At 47.1% G+C, this 21,752-nt stretch overlaps 1 protein-coding gene across 1 annotated transcript; it reads right to left on the bottom strand.

Annotated features, from left to right (window-relative positions):
* Nucleotides 1–605: 605 nt before the first annotated feature.
* On the bottom strand, nucleotides 606–19,777 carry NSUN4 (NOP2/Sun RNA methyltransferase 4). Its single transcript, XM_032429829.1, has 6 exons — nucleotides 18,715–19,777; nucleotides 14,100–14,443; nucleotides 9,651–9,805; nucleotides 6,557–6,717; nucleotides 3,761–3,885; nucleotides 606–3,167 (listed from the first exon to the last, which is right to left on the bottom strand). The coding sequence occupies exons 1-6, from the start codon at nucleotides 18,805–18,807 to the stop codon at nucleotides 2,891–2,893; spliced, it is 1,155 nt and encodes a 384-aa protein (XP_032285720.1). The 5' UTR covers nucleotides 18,808–19,777; the 3' UTR covers nucleotides 606–2,890.
* Nucleotides 19,778–21,752: the final 1,975 nt, after the last annotated feature.

A 21,752-nucleotide genomic window follows, 5' to 3' on the forward strand; every position in this document is an offset into this window, starting at 1 on the left:
CACAATGAGATACTCAGAGACACCCGCTGGAATATAGTTTAAAACTTACAATACCAAGTATTAGCAAGGATGTGCAACAGAGCATTCTATCTTTTGTTTGAATCACCATGATCTGTGTAAGGAATCCTGGCTTTGGGAGAGCTCAAATTAGAAGTTCACGGAAGGGTTTTTATGCTACTCTGGCCATGTAATCAAGCCAGAAACACGTAACCCGTTAGGCCAGTTATAAACCATTAGTAATGTTAACTTAACTTATTCACCATAAGTAAACCAGTAAAGGAAGTGACCCTGGGAGTCATCAGGGGAGCTTCAGACTTTAAATGGCACATTAGGAATTCTAGACTAGGCTAAATTCTAGTGACAGAAAGCAGTGATTTCCTGGGACCAAGGATGGGGGAAGGGGATTGAGTGCAAAGGAGCACTGGGAAGCTTTTTATCTTTTTTATTTTGTAAAGATTTTATTTATTTATTTGACAAGAGAGAGCACAAGTGGGGGGGGGGCAGCAGGCAGAGGGAGAAGCAGGCTCCCTGATGAGCAAGTTCCAACGCGGGGCTCGATCCCAGGACCCCAGGATCATGACCTGAGCTGAAGGCAGATGCTTAACCGACTGAGCCACCCAGGTGCCCCAAGGAAGCTTTTTAGACGATAGAATTATTTTCTATATTTTGATGGTGATGGTGATTATATTATTATATATAATTATCAAAATTCATTAAACAGTACATTTAAAATTATCAATTATATTGTCTGCAAATAATAACAAATTTTCATGTTTTCCTTTTTTTTTTTAAATGGCATCATGCTACATTTAATCTTTTGGGACTGAACTTTTTTCATTTAATATTTTATTTTAAAGGTTCATCCATACTGTTTTGTATCACTGTGGTTCATTTGACAGCCATATAATATGCCATTGTGTGAATATTCCAGTTTATTTGTCCACTCAGCTGCTCATGGGCATTTGCATTTCCTTTTGGGATTGCTATGAACCAATCTTGTACAAATCTTCTGGTGTACATGTATGAGTTTCTCTTGGATTTATCCCTAGTATTGGAATAACTGCGCTGTAGAGTAAGTAGATGTTCAATTACAGGAGATAATCAAACTTTTTTCCAAAGTAGTTCTTTGCCTTTCCAACCTGAGTCAGTCTGTCCCCAGTTAGACTGGGACCCCAGGGGCAGGAGACCCAAGCTTGAATTAGCACTGCTTTTAGCATTGTTAGCACCAGGCTGGATACCCAGGAGGCCAAGGGCAGAAACCCAGGCACCTGAGGCCTCCCAGCCTCAGCCAATACTGAGAGTAAACAGCAGGCCGGGGACACATACCACACATGGAGGCTAATTAAAGTCCTACTCCCTGGAGCTCCATCTTCCTAGCTTCACTCGACTTTGAGTCTGAAAGATGTTTCAGGGCACTCAGTTACAACGCAAATCCCAAGAAAAGAGAAGGCTTAACCTTATCCAAAATCCTTCTCAGCTGACACCTCTAATACCAAAACAAGGATTAGCAGGAAAGGCATAAAGAACAAAATGAGTGAGAGAAAGAAGAGGAGGGAAAAAGAAAGTGGAAAGAACGAAGAACATAAGTATTCTAAAATTATGCTTCCTTTTCTGCATAAAGGCCAGTTTCTCAGGAAAAAAAATTTTTTTTTCATTAAAAAAAGCAATAATTTACAAGTGACCATAAGCAATTTTTAATATCCCTGCCATTAAGGGATTACCTTCTTTATGTTAGAGTGACAAAGACAACATAATTAGCATGCAGTCAGAATGATGTAATATTGCCCCAAACTTCACACCCTCGGGGAGGGGAGGCCCTGTGCTGCTGGGGAAGAGCTCTGAGGGACCGAGGGCTAGGCCAAACAACTAGAACCAGAGCTCAGCCACAGACCAGGAACGAGAAAAACAAAACAAAAAGCATAATATAACAGAAAAAGATATCAGATGCCTAGGTGCTCGGAAAGCAAAAGGAGGAGAGCTGCCATGAAGGAGGACGAGGAGCCTCAACTCCCACGGTCCCAACTGCTGCTACACCTCCAACAGCTCCCTGGCTACCTGGCCTACAGGAGCTCCAGGCACACCTGCTACAGGGCTGAACGACGGCAGAAGCGCCCAGGAGAGGATCATAGCCCTGTGGTTTGGGCAGCTTCCCCCACCACCCGGGGCAGCAGTGCTGGGGGCGGCAGGAGCGGCTGCAAGGATGCAGCTCGGGAGAGCTTTCTCAGCGCTAGGAAGCGGATTATCATGATTGGCTTAACATTTTTAGTTGCTTGTTCCTTAAATTTGATCGGGGGCTGTCTGAAGGAACTACGGAGGCGCGTTTGGGCCCATCGGTTGCTGAGGACTGATCACACGCAGAACTCACTTCAAGTGTGAGAGGTGCTCTGTCACCAGAGGTCTGCCACCAGGCTGCCACCAAGAGGTCTCCTGGGCATTGGGGCCCTAGGAGCTGGTGCTCAGTAATGGCAGCTGGTACAAACGGCACTAACAGTACTTGGACTGACAGGAGGCCCCAACTACAGCCCCAGCTCTATGGAGCTTCAACAGTTTTATTGGCTAAATGCTTCTTCCCAAGTTTACAGCTTAAAGTGTAGGCCTGCTCACTGGCTCCTCCTTCTCAGCTCTTAATGGGGCAGGAACCTTTAGCACAGGCTTAGAAATGGGGGGAGAGGGTATAATAAGTGAGTTAGAAACCTGCTGATGCTCTCACAACTGGACAGCAGGACAGAAAAACTCCTACTTTCTAACGCTGAAAACTGTCTATAGAAAGACTTGAACAGGATGGAGATAGGACCCAGAGTGCATCTTTGCCATGGGTCTCAGTTTCTGGTGCCTCCATGGGAGTATACCCTTCACCCTCCTACACCAGGACTTCAGGAACAGGGTGATGCTATGTCAGCCTACACATTTTGCAAAAGTACATAGGCCCGAAATTGGCCAAGAGGTTTGGGATTACCAGCTCCCCAACCTGGCAGGATGGGAAGAAAGAAAATGTGTCCATGAAAAGCTTTCGGAAGTGAGTCAGGTCTTCCACCTGAACCTTGATGCTGTATTGATTGGCCAGGAACTCGATGGTGCCTTGCACCACATACTCGTTCTGTAAGTGTGAGAGTGAGCAGGTGGAATAGACAACATGGCCTCCTGGTTTGGTGGCAAGGAGTCCAGCCCTGAAACCAGAAAGAGAGAAAAGCAGTGACTACTGAGCTTCCCAGAAGCAGAAGGACAACAGGGGGAGCTGGAAGCATGGATATTGGAGTCTACTGTGGGATGGGCAGCTGTGTTAGCTTCTGAAGTCCCTTCCACATAGATACACCGGAAGAGTCATTCTCAAGGCAGAGAGCAACCCAGCCTTACTCCATGGGCTCTCCGCCAGAGGCAATCCCCTGAACTCTGACTCTGCTTATGGTCCAAACGCTGATGCTAGCTAGCTATCCACTGAGTCCTTACCAGCCCTACAGGGCCTTGACTTCAGTCACTTTTTTCAAGCTTTCAAACTTGTGCTACTCACTGGGACTAGGACTAGCATGGAGGTAAGGCAACGTAAATGAATCTGTGCGGCCCACCCTATGTGTGTCCTACCACATAGGGTTTTCATGTTCCAGAGGACCCTCCTATCATGTCTGTCTCCTCCAGGTAGTTCCTCGATCAGAAGACCCTTCTGGGGACGATGGTTGTGGCAAGAGCTTCCGATCCCCCAGGCGACCAGCCCCCTGGAACACTGTGGCACGAAGTCGAGAGCGTGGGTCAATCTGTTACTCACGCGAGCAGCTGCACCTGAAGCATAGGCAACATCTGCCGCTCCTTCTTCCTCGACCGCTGGAAGATGTTGTTCTCGTCCTCGTGGAGGGAGTGGCGGTCTGTGGTACAGGGCACGTCCACCAGCACCTGCCCAGAGGTTGTAAAGGGCACAGTATTAGAGCTCCTTACACGCTCTCTCCCTTAGGCCCTTGCCCTGAGAGGTTTCATACAGTGCTCCCTCTGCCCATCCTTCCGGTGCAGAGTATCTGACAAAGCTTCTCATTTTAACCTGGTAGACAACTGTGAAATAATGAGTGGGAAAACAGTATATTTAGGTATACTCACGGCTGGTCAAAAAGCCAAAGCCAATACCCAAATAACTATAATTAAATTAACTGATATCGACCTAGAAAGAAGTCTTTCTCTTCTTTTCTTTTTTAAGATTTTATTTTTAAGTAATCACTACACCCAACAACGTGGGACTCGAACCTACAACGATGAGATCAAGAGTCCCGTGTTCTACCAACTGAGCCAGCCAGGTGCTTCCTAGAAAGAAGTCTTTCATGCTTTAGGGCTCTGTCCTTGGCTCTGTCCTTAGCTATTTGAATGAAACATCCAATTTACAGGTGATAGAATGCCCAGAAGGTAGCTAATAGACTGAATAACAGGGTCAGGATTCAAAATTATTTTATGCTGAGACATCATATCCAATATGGAAAAGTTTTAAAGTGAGAAATATAAAATCATTCATGCATTCACTAAGAGCCTATACTCTGTGCTAGGCACAAGAGACAAAAACAAAAATTAAAACAAAAGAAAAAGTTCTATAATTTATGTTTCCAAAGAAATCATCTATGGAAGAGATCTGTGAATTTTAGTTAAGCAGAAACTCCAAGTAAATTAATAATGATAATGGAAGCGTGCAAGCACAGGCTGAGTAACGATGACGGCCAGGTGTCTAATCTTCATGGCCAGGTACTGTGCTAAGTGCTCTCCTCAAACACGCTCTATGAATCATCTGCATAGTCCTACATAGCAATATTCCCTACTTTACAAATGAAGAGGCTGAAATTTCGGCAAGAGGAAGCAGCTTGCCCAAAGTCAGTAAGTGGCAGCCCTGTGGTACAGACACAGGTTAGGTGGACAGCAGAGGTCATGCTCTGTCCACTCCGTTCTGCTGTCTCCATGTCAAAAAAGCTGAACTGGGGATTCCTACACAGGCAAGAAGCAGGCCTCTTAAGCCTATCCAAGCTTCTATAAGCCTTGGTCTTTCAATTTCTTGGAGTGGTTGAGCCAGAATGGTGAGAACTGGACAGATTAGATCGAGTCAGATGACAATAGAGTGACAAGAGCTATACATTTTTTTATATTTTTAGAAGTATATGTTTTAATAAATACTTTTAGAATATGCCAATTAAAAGAAAATGCAAATAACTTAAAGATAGGAAATGACTTTCAACATCATTCATAATAAGAGAATATAAATTAGATGCTATCAGTTGGCAAAACCCAAAAAGTTTAAGAACACCAGTGGTGGCAGGATATGAGGACACGGAACTCTTCCGCGTTACCAGTAGGAAGGAAGCCGATGGAGCCTCCACAGAGAGTGATTTAGTACACTCTGTCAAAATCTTAGATGCAAAAAAAAAAAAAAAAAAATCTTAGATGCATATAAACTGTTTTCCAGCAATGATACTTAAAAAGCATAAAACTTAAAAGGACTGAACCTCAGGGTACATTACTAAATGAAAAAACTGCAAAGTTCAAATAGTGAAATTAATACACCACCACTCCTTTTTTCTTTTTTTTTTTTTTTTTTTTTTAAAGATTTTATTTATTTATTTGAGAGAGAGAGAATGAGAGAGAGCAAGTACATGAGAGGGGGGAGGGTCAGAGGGAGAAGCAGACTCCCTGCCGAGCAGGGAGCCCGATGCGGGACTCGATCCAGGGACTCCAGGATCATGACCTGAGCCGAAGGCAGTCGCCTAACCAACTGAGCCACCCAGGCGCCCCACACTCCTTTTTTCAAAAATACACATACATTGGGGCGCCTGGGTGGCTCAGTCGGTTGGGCATCTGACTCTTGGTTTCGGCTCAGGTCATGATCTCAGGGTTGTGAGATCAAGCCCTGCATCAGGCTCCGGGCTGAGTGTGAAGCCTGCTTGAGATTCTCTCTCTCCCTCTGCCCCTTGCCCTGCTTGCGTGCACACATGTGCACACACTCTATCTCTCTAAAAAAAAAGAACCACACACATTTGTATTTGTATATCCACAAAGGATACATCTTAAAGGATACAGAAGAAAATATAAACAATGGTCATCTGTGGGGAGAGGAAGGATGGCTGTGAGACAGGAGTAAAAGGGAAGCATACTTCTCACTAGATACCCTTTTGCACCTTCTGAATTTTGCACCATGTGCTGTATTAATATTCAAAAATAAATTAGCTTATTCATATTTATTTTAATCAGGGTTTCTGAGCAACCAAGTGAGTTGAGAAGTAAAATAAGTCTACTAACCCTTTTCCCACTCAGTCAGGTTCAAACTCTTTCCTGCTAATTGTCTCTAATGAAGATACCACCAATGATTGTGCAGATGGCTGTGTTCTCCCAATCACCCATGGAGAGGTGGCCAGGTCCAGAAATGGCCCTCCATCCTCAAATATGGAGGGCTGGATCCTACCTGCTGAGGGTCAGGCGGAGAGTCAGAGGGAGAAGCAGACTCCCCGCCGAGCAGGGAGCCTCCATCCTCAAATATGGAGAGCTGGGACAGGAAGGCCAGATTTGGCTAGCTGGATGTCTCAGGTCAGGAATCACTCACCCGGTCATAGGTGTCCCCCTCCAGTTCTCCCCACTTCCTGCCATCCCATGAGGTGACTCGAACTCGATTTCTATCCCTGATATCTTGAGGCACATAGCTGTGAAGGACCCTCTGTAGTCTGCCTGTTCGAGAAGTGGACACATCATTGGCAGCGAGATTGCCTGTGGGAATATAAATTTTAGCATTGTTTTTTCTAATTCTGGAAAAAAATGCCATTGGAACTTTGATAGGGGTTGCACTGAATCTATAGATGGTTGTGGGTAGTAAGGACATTTTATGCCTGTGAGAATAAAGAAACTTCAAGGCCATGCCCCAACGAAACATCCCACCAGCAATGGTGCTGATGGAGAGTCAGACCAATTATTGGGCATAGCCAATCAATGCAAACCCCAGGGGCAGAGGCAAGTGGAGAAGACATGTTTATTATGTACATGGCACAGTACTAGACACTCTAAAGCAGGGGTTGCAAAGGCAACCACAAACCCAGGCCAGAGAGGATATATAAATAAATAAAGTAGACCAAGTATGAATATTTCTAAATAAGTATGCTCTCTCCTACTTTTTTGAAATGTGTCTCTCTCTTCATTTTTGGCAGATACTACACATTATTTACAAAAATTTTTTTCCCTCTCATTCCTTAGTAATTTTTTTCCCTCTCATTCCTTAGAACTCCAATTTTATTTGAGGGAGAGGGGAGCAATGTGCCCCATTTCTTAGCCTCTTTTTATAACTAAGTTATGACTAAGTTTTGGTCAATGAGTTGTAGGCATAATTATTGCGTGGGACTTATGGGAAGATGTTTAAAAGAAGCTAACACAATTAGATGCACCCCTTTTAACCAATCTTTTCTTCCTGCCTTGAATTTGAATGTGATAACTGGAGTTCTAGCAGCCATCTTGGACCATGAGGCAATCCTGAGGATGGAAGCCTGAAATAAAATAGGCTGCAAAAAGAAAGAAGGAGCCCAAGTCCCTGATGTTTGTGGACACTCCATACCAGCCCTGGACTGCCTATATCCCAGCTCTCTTATATAAGAGAGAAAAACTTTTCTTCTTTAAGCCAGTGCATTGATTTTCTATTGTATATGGCAAACCTAATCCTAACTGATTCACCATCTTTTTTTTTTTTTTAAAGATTTTTATTTATTTATTGAGAGAGATAGTGATAGAGAGAGAGCATGAGAGGGGGAGAGTCAGAGGGAGAAGCAGACTCCCCGCCGAGCAGGGAGCCTGATGCGGGACTTGATCCCAGGACTCCAGGATCATGACCTGAGCTGAAGGCAGTCACCTAAACAACTGAGCCACCCAGGCGCCCTCACCATCTATCTTTTACTTTCCCTTTTGTGACAGACACAAAGTTCAAGAAATAGTTCACTTTGCTCTTGGCTCTACTGTAAGAGAAAACATTACTGCAAGCTTGATGATAAATTGTGATTGATACCTGGCCTCAGAGTCAAGAAGTGAAAGGGAGAGGCAGGAACTATGGTGAAGAACTAGAGAGTGCATACCTTATACCTTATGGGAGTGATCACTACCATGCCAGCTTAGTGTTCCCACAAAGATATAGAGTCCCAATTTTTGAGGGCACTTAAAGAAGTAAAAATCGGATTCTCTGCTCAAGAGGAATTTGCAGAAGGACATGAACGGAGTACAGAAAAGCTGGGTTCCAGTTCTGGCTCTATCTCCAACTCAGGTAAAAGTATCTAATCTCTTTAGGACTCAATTTCCCCCTCCCTAAAATAGGAGGGCTAAACTAGGGAAACTCAGTTGCTTCCTTCCACTGAGATGAAGGACTCCCTTGGGTAAGGAGCTGGGAAGGGGGCAAGGTGCTGGTAATTTAGTACACCTTAGAAAAGCAACTCTCAATGACCTCTCCTTGGCTCTTCTCCTGCCTCTTAGTTCAAGTTCCTCCTCTTCCAAGTAACCCCACCTCACTCATCCCCTTTCTCGTGGATTCCCACAGCACTCAGTCAGATCAGCACAGCCCAGCACAGAGGCTGGGCTCTCCTGCACTGGACTCATTAAACCCTATCAACACTTTTTCTCCTCTCCCTCTGCACTTCCAAAAGGTAAGATCAAATGTGGTACCTTGCAATCACCTACAGGGCCAACCATGAGGCTGGAAGCTAACCAAAACTGTGTAAGCTGGCTGACGAGAACTGGAAGAGAAGGGGCCAGCCCCGCAAAAAAGGCTCAGGGATAAGGCAAGAGAAGCCTGACTGACCTCCAGGGTGAGTGGAAAAACAACAGCCCCTGTCTGGATAGTTCTCAGGTCTCCAGGGAAAAAGGCTGCCTGTTTTAAGGCAGGACATCAGCCAGTAGATAGCCGAACACTTACAGTGCACATGGCCCGGGCTGGTGGCTGCAAGTACTGAGATGAATAAAACTTGGGCCTGTCGCCAAGGAATTCATTCTTAAAGAGGGAGACGATGCGTACCCGGTAAAGCTCTGGTGCAAGGCTAATGTGCCTACGGTTGCCAGGGTGACACCCACGGCATGGGAGCATAGGACACAGGCGACGCTTTGCAACCGGCCGGCAGAGGTCATGAGGGGAGACTTCCAGGAGGTGGCACACTTGAGCTGAGGCCGAAAGCTAAAAGGCTATAGGCAGGCCAGCTGGGATAGGGTGGAGGGTATTCTAGAGAGAAAATGGAACAGGAGCAAAAGATGGAGGCTGATTCAAATAAGAGAGAGTAGCAGAATGTGGCTGAAGAACACAAAGTCTGGGGAAGAATGACATAAAGCCATAAAGGGTGGCTGCAGCCAGATCTTACTGCTTTAGTTGGCAGACTAACGAAACGAACCTAACCTTAGAGACAAAAGTAAACAGATACAGAGGAATGAAAGTGTCATGTGTAGATTGATCAGGGCCCTGGTTTAATCTGCCTTCGGAGACCTTGCTCGGCTCAGCAATATTCCTTGGCCAACTGACAGAGGAAGAGAGGAGAAAACTGCAAACAAAAATACACCACCTTAGCAAGCGAGCACTGTACCCCCTCTGACCCTGGGACCAGAGAGCCCATCCTATTCGGGAGGCCCCTGACTGGGTGAGGGAGGGAGCCCTCCCTGCCCAAGACACCAGGCCTCTGACTTACGGCAGCAGCCAGTCTGAAGCAGTGCTAGTGTCTTTCCCCCGGGCGCTGCACATAAGTCAAGCACAGTGTCGCCAGGCTGCAGGCCAAGGGCCAGGACAGGCAGCAAGGAAGCAGCATCCATCAGGTAGTAGTCCATGACACCCAGGCTGCCAAGCCTAGAAGAGAGGAGACCACCTTAGAGTCAAATTCTAGGTCAGGAGACCCAATGGAAGTCAAGGCCACCAAGTCCATGCCCTCAGGCGCTACTGAGTTCTATTCAGCAAAAACTCATTTCTCAGACCCACTCACTCACTCATTCATCCACACCACAGCCAGAGTGACCCAGTTAAAACACAGATTGAGAGGTATCTGGCTGGCTCAGTCAGTGGAGCATGCAACTCTTGATCTCAGGGTTGTGGGGTTTTTTGTTGTTTTGTTTTGTTTAAGGATTTTATTTATTTATTAGAGAGAAAGAAGAGAAAGTGCACGCATTAGGGTGGGGGGGGAGAAGCAGAGGGGGAAGGAGAGGGACAAGCCAACTCACGCTGAGTTCGGAGCCAGATGCGGTCCAATCCCAAGACCCCGAGATCATAACCCAAGCTGAAGCCAAGAGCCTGAGGCCCAACCTACTGAGCCACTGAGGTGCCTCCAGCGTTGTGGGCTTGAGCCCCATGTTGGGTGCAGAGATCACTTAAAAAGAAAATCTTAAAAACAAAACAAAACAAAACCCCACATATCAATTCACTCTAATCCAGCCAAGCTAGCCATCTTGCCCTTCCTTAATTAAGCCAGGTATGTTCTAATCTAAGGCTTTTATAGCTGTTCTACTTTCTACCCGCAAAACTGTTCCCCCAAACAGCCCTGATTTGATTCCTCACTTTTTTCAGTCTCTCCTCAAAGTTCTCTCCACAAAAAGTTATCTCATCAGAGAGGCACTGGCATTCCCTGACTACTCTATCTAAAAATAGCACCCCTACTCCCATCACCTCCTATCTCTCTGTTACATTACTTTTCTTTAAAGCCTTATTGTTCACTTTATATACATGTACAGATGTGTGTGTGTGTGTGTGTGTCCTCTCCTCCTCCTCCCTCTTTAGAATGAAGGCAGAGACTGTAATAACCCCAGCACCTAAAACACCGCCTGGCATATAGGAGGAACTCGGTCTTACTGGATTACATATTAAGACACAAAATTGTTTGTGGGTTTAGAGAAGAATACCATTAATTGTGCCTCTCACAGTCACCTGAGTCAGGCCTGATGAAGAAATAGGCCCTCATTAGGTAAAGGAAGGGGAAGAAAGGGAAGAAGAGAGGAAGGGAGGAAGAAACAGGAGCATTCCAAGAGCAGAAAAAAAGAGCAAGCAAAGGCATGGAAGCAGGGAAACTCATAGCTCCTTTCAGAAACAGTGAGAAACCTGGTGTAGTAGAAATACAAGGTGAATGAGATTGAGGTTGGAAAGCAGATAGAGGCCAGGTTGTAAAAAGCCTTAAACCCTATCCTAAGGAGTCTGGACTGTAACCTGCAGGCAGTTACCAAAGTTTGTAAAGAAAGGGACATGATCATCTGAATAGAGTTTTAGAAAGCTAGGTGGGTTAGAAAGAACAAATTAGAAATAGACCAAGTGAGAAGGCTGTGATAAGAGTCCAAGGCACGAAGATAGGCAGGAACCATGTGGATAGAGACAACAGACAACAGCAACCTAACGGTCACAGGACTCCTCACTCCCAGGCCAGTTTTCATAAGCCATTCTCCTGCCTGACACACAGCTCAGCCATTGGGGACAGACTCAAGGAGACAGAAACCTGATCCTTGCTGCCCTAACAGGAAGGCTCTGGGAGAAAGATGTGACAAGACATGAGACATAGCACCACTGAGGATCCACTACAAGAGCTACAGTCCCCAGGTTTGAGGTTGTGACACCTTCACAAGTAGACTCAGAGTATGGTGGGATATTTTCAAAGTCTAATCACACTTGGATTGTCCCTGAAACTGTGTGCCTCATGCCTCATGGAGAATGACAAGAAATCTGAGAAAAGCACAGAATTCCTATCACACTAGCACAGGTCTATGAAACCCATTCTCATCAGTTCCTTCCTTTTGGAAGTGTCACTCGACTCTTTTTTGGTTCAGTTTTGAAATCTGCTGAAAGTTACAGTCCCTCTTTAAAAAAAAAAAAGGCACAACAATTTTTCAGATAATTTCAGGAGATTCCTGGACTCCGTAAATACATCCTTGACCTCCTGGGAGATTAGGATTCCCTTGATTTATATGGAACCTATCAACACAAGAAGGAAACCCAAACCTCTCTGAGTAGAAGCCAAGCACCTCAGGCAACTTAGGAAACCACATGGTGCTGCATCCACAGTTCTGCCTAAAACCAGAGCCTCCAAATTGATCTCCAACCCTGCCCCAATCTATCTCCCTCTCACCCCAATTTACTAACATGATCTTCCTAAAGCATAACTTTGATGAGAAGAATACCACCAGTAAGAGATACTGTTTGTGAGTGCTATACTGTAGGTGCTGTACTAGTGTCTCAGATACATCACTTCATTTAGTCCTCACTAGGACCCTGTGAGGCAGGAGAACCCAGATTCCAGAGCCAGACCATCTGGATTCAGCCCAGCTGCTCAACAACCGTGTGCCTTTAGCAAATTACTCAACTTCTCTGTGCATCAGTGTCCTCGTCTATAATAAGAGTGCCTACCAGACAGGATGATTGTGAGGATTAAAGGAATTAATAGAAGTTACGTGCTTAGAACAATAGCTGGCACATGAGCTAGAGTATCAGTGCCATTATTTTCCAGATTCATTTCCAGATAAGGAAACCAAGGGTCAGTTATCCAAAGCTACATGCCCAGTAAGTGATGAAGGCAAAATCCAAATCTAGGTTTTCTTGACTCCAAATCCCATGCTTATAACCACTGTGCATTACTGCCTTTCCCCTACTCAAAAATCCTTTCCAGTGGTTCTCTAGAACAGATCTTGGCAATTTACAGCAATATGGAACTAAAGGGTGCATGGTCTGAAGCCATCCAGCCCTGGCAAGTCTAGCCGTTTATAAGCAACCCTGGGCCATCAGGAAAATCCCCTTCTCTAAACCTGTAAGTTCCTGGCATTCAAGATTCCCACACATAGCCCCCCCCCACATACTCTTCTAGCCTCACCTCCTAGTTTTCCTAAGCATGCAGCCTTCCCTCAAGCCAGTAGCTAGAACTATTGCAAAAGCTTCCTAATTTACATCCCCATTTCATATGTCATACATAGCCTTGCCCCTCTCCAATCTGTTTTCCACACAGCAGCCAGAATTTTTTTTTAATTTTTTTGTAATTTTTTTTTTAAAGATTTTATTTATTCATTTGAGACACAGAGATACAGAGAGAGAGAGAGAGAGAAAGCATGAGCAGGGAGAGAGGCAGAGGGAGAGGGAGAAGCAGGCTCCTCGCTGAGCCAGGAGCCCGATGTGGGGCTCGATCCCAGGACGCTGGGATCACGACCCGAGCTGAAGGCAGATGCTTAACCATCTGAGCCACCCAGGCGCCCCAGTAGCCAGAATTTTAAAAATTCAAATCTGGTCATGTCATTCCCCACCTTAAAACTTTTCATGGCTCCCTCTCTCTTTTAGAGAAAAAGTCCAAAATCCCACATGGCCTAGAAGACCTTCAAAATCTGGCTTCTGCCAGCTTCTGTAGCCTTGCACCCCCATCCACACCCTCATGCCACCAGCTTTAATTCCTACTCATTTTCAGGTCTTAGCTTAAATTTTATTTCCTCAGAAAAGACTGGGTTAGATCTCCTAATTATAAAACTTTATAGCATCTTGTACTTTTCCTTCGTAGCACTTATCACAATTATAGTTTCTTAACTATTGTCTTCCTCACTAGACTATAAGTTCCATGAAAGCTTCAGCTGAGCACTGCATGAGAAGACCAGAAGTCCCCTCATCACCAACCCCTCTGGTACTAACTTTGTGTCCCTAGGTAAGTCTCCCTTGTTCTTTGGTACCAGGAGGTTACTTGTCCTACTCACTTGGATGAGTAGCTAAGAGGGCAAAATGAGAAAGCAGTTGCAAATAATACACATTTTAACTGTAGAGGGCACGGGAAGTGCGCAAATTAGAGATGACTGTCTTCCACAGGGGAAAACAGAGCAGAACAGGTTCTGGGATCAACCTGCCTGGGTCTAAATACTAGCTGTACCACTTGCTCTCTTAGGGACCTAAAGCAAGCAAGTACCTTAACTTCTCTGCACCTGTCTCCTCAAATGTAAAAGAGGAACAATAAGATTACCTACCTCAGAGGGCTGTTGACAGAACAAAAGGAGATAACACACATACAACACTTAGAAAAACACCTAGCATATATAAGCACTCGAAAAATATCAGCAATATTATGATCCTTATGAAACAGGACAAGAGCTGGGTCTCTTTCTGTCTACTTCCAGCACACTCAGGACAACCCAGATCCTACCTGGCAGGAGGGAACCGACTGACATCCCCTCTGGCAAAAGTGAAGCATCGAAGGTTCGGGCTGTAGGCCCCGGAGGCTGGAGTTGGAGTTGGAGTCTGGCCACCCTTGGGCTCCAGTTCCCCGCGGGAAATGGCTTCCTTCACAAAGTCCCTGGCCCTCAGTTGCTCCAGCTCACCACTCACATGATCCCAGGCAGCAAAGTTATTGACCAGTGCACCATACTTCTGCTCTGAAAGGAGACTGACCCGGATGGATGGCCAGAGATCACCAAATTGCACACTGTAAGTCATGTCAAAATTCTGCAGAGCCAGTTGAGTGGCAGGAAATTTGGGCTCTGTGGCAGCCTGAAAGGAAAAGAACAGGCTTATTGGTCTTCCAGTCTTGCCTCTCCCCTACCACCTGACCTCACCAATACCTCAGAGCCCTACAGCAAACGCGGATCCAGCCACTGCCCACTCCTGCCTCTGCATCCTGCCTCTGCCCGCCAGAAAAGAAGTATGAAAGAGAAAAGTAGTGGGGAGCTGGCCTTTCTGTCTCAGGGTTGTGAGAAAGCAAGCTGTAGCTCTCACAACAGCATGTGCGGGCCATCAAAAAAGGGGGCAATCCTTGAGGCCTGGGAGTAAGAAGAACTTAAGAGAATGGAAGCTCGGGCGCCTGGGTGGCTCAGTTGGTTGGGCGACTGCCTTCGGCTCAGGTCATGATCCTGGAGTCCCTGGATCGAGTCCCGCATCGGGCTCCCTGCTCGGCAGGGAGTCTGCTTCTCCCTCTGACCCTCCCCCCTCTCATGTGCTCTCTTTCTCTCTCTCTCTCAAATAAATGAATAAATAAAATCTTTAAAAAAAAAAAAGAGAATGGAAGCTCACGATAGGACTTTTGAGGAGAGTCTACAGAAGGTTGGAAGAAACTATGAGGGCCCTGGGGGAAGTCTCAGCCTTAAAAACAAAAGATGCTTTCTCTCTGAACAGCCCTTCCGTCTTCTAAGGCATTTTCTTGTCTCCTAGCTTATGTGAGCACCACAAAAGACAGACAGCTCAGTGGGATACAAATATCAACTTCCACATTTGATGGAAAGATAAAAGTAACTTACCTAAGGTCATGCGGTGACTGACACCATAATGCTCAGAATCACAGGGTTGAGGGTCATTTTGGGAGAGTTCCTAGAGCCCAGGAAGGTGGGATAAGGAGAACTCCTAGAAACCTTGTGGTATAAACCAAAACAGGGACTTCTATGGGGGTAGTAGAGAGGGACAGGATTCAGGCGTGCAGAGCATAAACACAGATTAAAAGGAAAATGAAGACATCAGCTGAGGGGTCCTCAGGTAGGTTCTTGTGGCCACAGCTGGGACACTCGGTCGGGCTAGCAGTCCTATTACTGTCTGTTCATTTTGCTCTGGCCTACACTTTGGTCTGGTCAGAACTCTTCCTCTGGCCCTCATTTCTTGTTATGGCGGGGACTCTTGCTCCGACCATGACCTTTGCCGGGGTGGGGACTATTGCTCCGGCTCCTGCTATGGTGAGGACTCCTGCCGTGGCCCCGCCTCTTGCCGTGGCGGGGACTCTTACTTCGGCTCCGACTTTCACCACGGAGGGCACTCTTGCCCGTGCCCTGACTTTTGCTATGTTGAGAACTCTCACTCTGGCCCTGATTTCCATTACACTGAGGACTCTCGCTCTTATCCTGACTTATGCTTTGGTGGGAACTACTGCTCCGGCTCTGACTTCTCTTTTGACTGGGACTCCTGTTCCGGCTCTGACTTCTTTGAGGGTCGAGACTCTTGCTTTGACTTTGACTTCTGCTGGGGTGGTGGCTATTCTCACTCCGGCCCCGATTTCTGCTTTGGTGGGTAGTCTTGCTCTGGCTGTCACTACTCTGGCATTCACTAATAACAACAGCTGAACTGCAGCTGAGATCAGTGCTACAGCTGGAAGTCTTGGAAGAAGGCAAAGGACAGCTATAGGGAACCTGGGGGGGCTCTTTGCAGCAGCCTCGAGGAGCCACAGAGTAGACATGGAGGCCACAGGGCATGGTGTCACAGGCCACAGGGTGGCACCGGGCTTGGGGGACAATGGGTAAACTTTGAGGATCAAAGGGTGCTCGCAAAGGGATAAAAGAGTAGATGTGGGTGGAACAGGGAGGTGGCACAGGCTGGCGATGAGGTTGGGGTGGGCCCCTGGGAGTGCTATAGATGCCACAGGGGGGCACCATGGTCAGTTTATGACACTGAGGGGGGCCGAGGATTGGACAAGGATCAGAGGTGGGGGGAACCACAGAATATATATGGGTATTGCACGGGGGTCCTATGGGGAGTCCATAGGAGGTGCTCTGAACATAACTATTGGGTGGGACAGGACAAAGAGGAAGGCGAAGGGGAAGACAAGTGGGGAGAACAGGTTTGAGGGTTTTAGGGATCACAGTAGGTAAGGCAGGTCCTTGGGGAAGTTCTTTGGGGCAGGGATTTGAGCAAGTGGTAATGGATGTCACCATACAAGAAGGACCAGAAGGGCAGGAGGGAGGTGGAGGAGAGGCACTGGCCTTAGGGGGCCTGGGCAGGTCAAGAGGAGTGTGCTGGAGAGGGATGATCAGGGAGCGACATCTGTGGAGAGCACGTGGTTGTTTTAACTCTGAGGATTTGGGGGACTTCACTTGTGGGCCAACTGAGGTAGGGAGAGGGGGTTCGTTATAGCCTCTGCGGGGGGGTGACTGGGGTGGAGATATAAACTGGTTGCCCGGGGGTGAAGGGAAGGAGAAGACAGAATAAGGACAGTGAGAGGACAGGGGAAGAGGTGGTTCCTGGGGACAGGGGGGACAAGAAATCGTGGTGCCTGGCTCTACAAAGAGGCAAGAGTTCCCACCAGTCTTCCAGGCGAAAATGGACTCAAAGCAAGGCTTCACAGGAGCCTGGGACTGGGGTGAGCAAGGAGAACAAGTACTCCTAGCAGGTAGACGGATGGCACAACAAGGGCTACCAGGGGCAGCCTCTTGAGAAAAATGGGAATAGTGAAAGGAGCCCTCCTGAGGTGAGCTGGGAGAGCCAGATGTGCCTGCCTGAGAAGAAAGTGGGGAGCCACAGCAATTTTTCCCAAGGGGCAGGTCAAGCTGTGGTTTAGGTTCACAAGGGTCTGGAGGCTTAAGGTGGCTACGGCAAAAGCTGCCAGTGTGTGGGGAAGATGCAGGGGAAGGTGGAGGGTCATTGTAACTTCTGCCTGAGGACCAGGGACAGAGCAGAGGGGAGACCCTGGGCCCAGTTTCCAAAACCCTGGGAGACAGGGGTGGGGAAACTACAGATCTAATTTCCACCGGCCGGTGAGCAAGAGGAGGTGAAATAAGGACGGCAGTTCCCAGGGGCCTATTAGTAAGAGTAGGTGAAATGATGGGGCAAGTTCCCTGGGACCCAGGAGTGATGGAAGATGAAATCATGGGGCCAGTTTCCAAAGGCCCATGAGGGAGGATAGGAGAAGTCACCGGGCTGGTTCCCAAGGGCCGATGAGGGAGAGTAGGGGAAGTCACCGGGCTGGTTACCAGGACTGAAGGGTATCCACCACAATAACAGAGGCAAGCCTGCTGGTCAATGCAAGGGCTTCGGGGACAGGGATGCGGTGTTCTCGGGGGACTGATCCAGCTGCAATAAGGGCTCCGTGGACGAACAGGGGGTGACCCCAGAAGGCTGAACCGCTCAAAACAAGGGCTCGAAAGGGGCGAACCAGAGAGGATAGGCTCGCGGCGGAAAGGCCTTCCAAGGAGTGGAGAACATGGTTCAAACGAACATCTCCCCGGGCGCAGGGGAGGCTGTGAAGGTGGAGAGGGGCGCGGTGGGGGCGGGGAGGGAATCGGTCGAGGTAGGGAGGGGGGCGTGGCGGTTAGCGAAGAAATTCCTGGCCTACAGGTGAGGCCAGAGAAAGGGTCTCTGGAGAAGTGGGGAGAGTCCAGGGGGTGAGGGGAGTCGCTGCACCCTTTGCCTGAGTTTGGGGAAAGGCCAGGAGGGTGGGCAGGATGATCGCTGTAACCTTTCCTGGACGCCAGAGGCAGCTCGAGGGTGAGGATGGGGTTGAATCCTTTCTCGGAGGGCGGCGCAGACCCAGGAAGGAAGGGGTTGTCGCTAAAACATTTTTCGAGGGGTGAGGGCGGCCGGGCTGAAAGTTCTAGGAGGAAAGGCGGAGAAGAGGTCATGGAGGGAGGGAGAAAGGGGGGACGGGGTAGGAAAGAAGGGGAGGGAGAGGGAGGAGGGGAAGTGGAAGGGGTAGTGGGGGCCAAGGGGACGGTAACCGAGAGCCGGGGAACAAGAAGCGGTGACATAACTGAAAGAATGAGGGCGGCGGTGATGACGTAACTTAGAGGGGCGGAGTCGGGAGGGCTCAGACGTAACCCGAGCGACAGCCCAAGCCTTGTGACGAAATAAAAGGGCGATAGAAGCGAATACGTAACAGATGTGAAAGGGAGGAGCCTAGTGACGCACCCTGAGGGGCGGGGAAAAGAGGCCGAAGGCGTTCCCGAGGGGCGGGAGCAGTGAACCTATCCGAGAGGGTTGGGAAGTGGTGGGGCTGGAGAAGTTTCCCGAGGGGCGGCGGCAAAAGGCAGCTATCGCTGTTCCCTCCTGGGCCACCGGCCGGATCTTACCCATTTCTTCTTATGTCGATGTCTCCGCGGGATGGTCGCGAAGTGTGCACGCTTCAGCACGTCCCGAACTCGTCTCACTACCAGCGCAGCCATATCAGCGTGCACCGCCGAATAATTCCGACCGGAACCGCAACAGCGGACCCGCGGGTTCCGGAGAGGTGGTGGCGCCACTCTGGGCGAAAATAGGAGGGAATTCCGGCGGTCTCTCTTCCGGGGTTCAGCCCACCTTTACAAACCAGGTGCAAACCCCGCTCCGCCAGGGATCTTCTGTGGGTGTTGGGAAAGAGGAACCACTCGCACAGAAAGATGCCTCTGCTTGGAGCATTGGGAGAGACTGCGTAAAGGCCCCTAACCCAGTTGGGGGATCAGAGAGGACTAGGCGCTGGCAGTTGAGTACTGAAAGAGTTAGCTAGGCAAAAAGGGTCAGGAAGGGCCTTCCAAGCAGAAAGATCCTGAGGCAGAGAAAAACGAGGACAGATTTGTGGGCAGAGGCGGATTTGTAGTGGAGCTAACGAAGCTTGAAGAACCTATATCCAGTGCCCCTTCCAAGGCTCTGTCCTTAATATTGTATTGTTTTTCTTACCAAGAGGGCCCTTGAATTGTGTAAGCTGTAGGCGCCACAGAACTTGACTTCACCATAGGGAGCCCGTAGAAAGGAAGAATATGATCAGATAGGTGTTTTTAAAAATGATCATCTGGGAGCTTACCGGTTGGTGAATACACCGAAGTGCTGGGAGAGAGCATGGAAACTCCATGTCCTTTCCCTATCTATACCTTGCACTATGCATCTCTTCCATCTGACTGTCCTGAGTTATATCCTTTAGTAATAAACCAGTGATCAAGTGAGAAACGGGTCTCCTGAGAGCTATGAGCTGCTCCAGCAAGTTACTACAGCCCAAGGAGGGGGTCGTGGGGACCTCTGATCTCTAGGTAGTGAGTCAGAAGTACAGATGTGAGCTGTCACCCAGTGGAGCTTAAGTATTCAGAAGTAATCAGTCACTGTTTCAAACTCCATCGAAGAGTCATATCGCTTTCAGAAGGCAGGAAATTTGAGTACATTTTTACTGGAGTTACAGGAGTGATGAAGCAAGTGTGAATTTTAAGACAACAATCTCTTCACTACCATAGAAAATTAGAAGTAGTGAAGAAACTTTGTAGCAGTTTGAGCTTTTCCAGTATTTTATGGATTGTGAACTGTCAAAGCTACATGTGAATGAGGGAATTTTTAACCTTTGCTCAAACTGTGTTCTTTTTTTTTTTTTTTTTAAGATTTTACTTATTTGTCAGAGAGTGAGAGCAAGCACAGCCGGGGGAGAGCACAAGCAGGGTGAGCAGCGGCAGGCAGGAGGAGAAATAGGCTCCCCACTGAGCAAAGAGCCCCATCCGGGACTTGATCCCCGGAGCCTGGGATCATGACCTGAGCCAAAGGCAGACACTCAACCAACTGAGCCATCCAGGCTTCCCTAAACAGTATTATTCTTAATGTGAGTTGTAAAGTTCCAGTGAAAAACATACACTTTTATTTCCACATTTACAGGAGTAGTTACCAAAACTTTAAATATCACGAATAGAATCTTGTGTTTATCACTAAAAAAAAAAAAGAAAAATCATCTGATAGTTGATGATTGGAGTAAATAGGATTATGGCAGGGAAATCAGATGAGAGAAGATGGTTCTGAATTAGTGTAGTGCCAGTGAGGCTAGAAAAGGATTGATTCCACTTACAATTCAGAGAGAATACAGGATTTGTTGATTGATTGGCCCCATCTATTTAAACTAGTACATGCTACACCACCAGTTAATAGCTGTCCTCTTAACCTGCTTTTATTATATCATGTATTTTTTCATACAGTCTGCTAAATTATAATTTTCAAAAGATTGGAAACATAATTCTTATACAAAGATAAAATGAACACATGCCAAAGATTTTATTTATCATAATAAACTGCTTCTCCATTATTATCCTAAATAATGAGGGAACCAGCTAGATGGTAACTTGTTCAAATGAGGGGCACCTGGGTGGCTCAGTCGTTAAGCGTTTGCCTTCAGCTCAGGTCATGATCCCAGCATCCTGGGATCGAGCCCCGCATCGGGCTCCCTGCTCAGCGGGAAGCCTGCTTCTCCCTCTCCCACTCCCCCTGCTTGTGTTCCCTCTCTTGCTGTCTCTCTCTCTCTGTCAAATGAATAATAAATAAAATCTTTAAAAAAAAAAGACTTGTTCAAATGAGAATTTGAGTTTAAGAGATTTAGGTTATCAGCCAAAGGAATACTGAAATCAATTTGCTAAGAGTTGTAAAAACATTAATATCTTATTAAGTAATAAACTGTAATGCTTATTGCTTCTACCAGATGGAAATCAATTCCATCTCTACTGATCAAAATTCAGTTGCATTACTATGGCTAGGAATCATTTGCATTGCCATTGGTTTTCTACAAGTTAACCTTTACCCCTACAAAGTTCTGCAGTAGCCTAGTCAATATAAAGTCTATCAAAGGTATACCCTAGCACTACGGTGAAGGAGCACCCAGTAATTCTCTCCTGCCCCTTTACGAGTTCTGGACAATTTTTCTTACTATTTTCCCCCTCATTAGAATGTAAGATTTTAAAAATCAAGGATTTTGTTTATTTTTTTTAAAAGATTTTATTTATTTGAGAGAGAGAGAATGAGAGAGAGAGCACATGAGAAGGGGGAGGGTCAGAGGGAGAAGCAGACTCCCTGCCGAGCAGGGAACCCGATGCGGGACTCGATGCGGGACTCGATCCAGGGACTCGATCCAGGGACTCTAGAATCATGACCTGAGCCAAAGGCAGTCGCTTAACCAACTGAGTCACCCAGGCGCCCAAGGATTTTGTTTATTCATTGTTGAATTATCAGCACCTAGAACTGTGTATGGTACATATTTTGCTCTCAATAAATATTTATTGAATGAGTGAGTGAGTGAGTGAGTGAAAGATGAGAAATTTGTTACAGGGACCTAGCACTTGTAACATGGAGGGAGATATGTGCATAGAGAAAAGCCTTTTTTTAAAAAAAGTTC

The sequence above is a fragment of the Phoca vitulina genome, unplaced genomic scaffold (genome assembly GCF_004348235.1).
Source record: "Phoca vitulina isolate PV1807 unplaced genomic scaffold, GSC_HSeal_1.0 scaffold2, whole genome shotgun sequence".
Lineage (NCBI taxonomy): Eukaryota > Metazoa > Chordata > Mammalia > Carnivora > Phocidae > Phoca > Phoca vitulina.

Bases quoted from the DNA above. Each gene is read 5' to 3' on its own strand.
- NSUN4 (XM_032429829.1), bottom strand. From the start codon at position 18,807: ATGGCTGCGCTGGTAGTGAGACGAGTTCGGGACGTGCTGAAGCGTGCA. The intron at 3,886-6,556 runs GTGAGTGATTCC...ACCTCTGGGCAG, and splicing joins AGGGGGACACCTATGACCGG to GTGCTGGTGGACGTGCCCTG. The intron at 3,168-3,760 runs GTGAGTAACAGA...TTCTGGTTTCAG, and splicing joins CTTCAGGTGCAGCTGCTCGC to GGCTGGACTCCTTGCCACCA.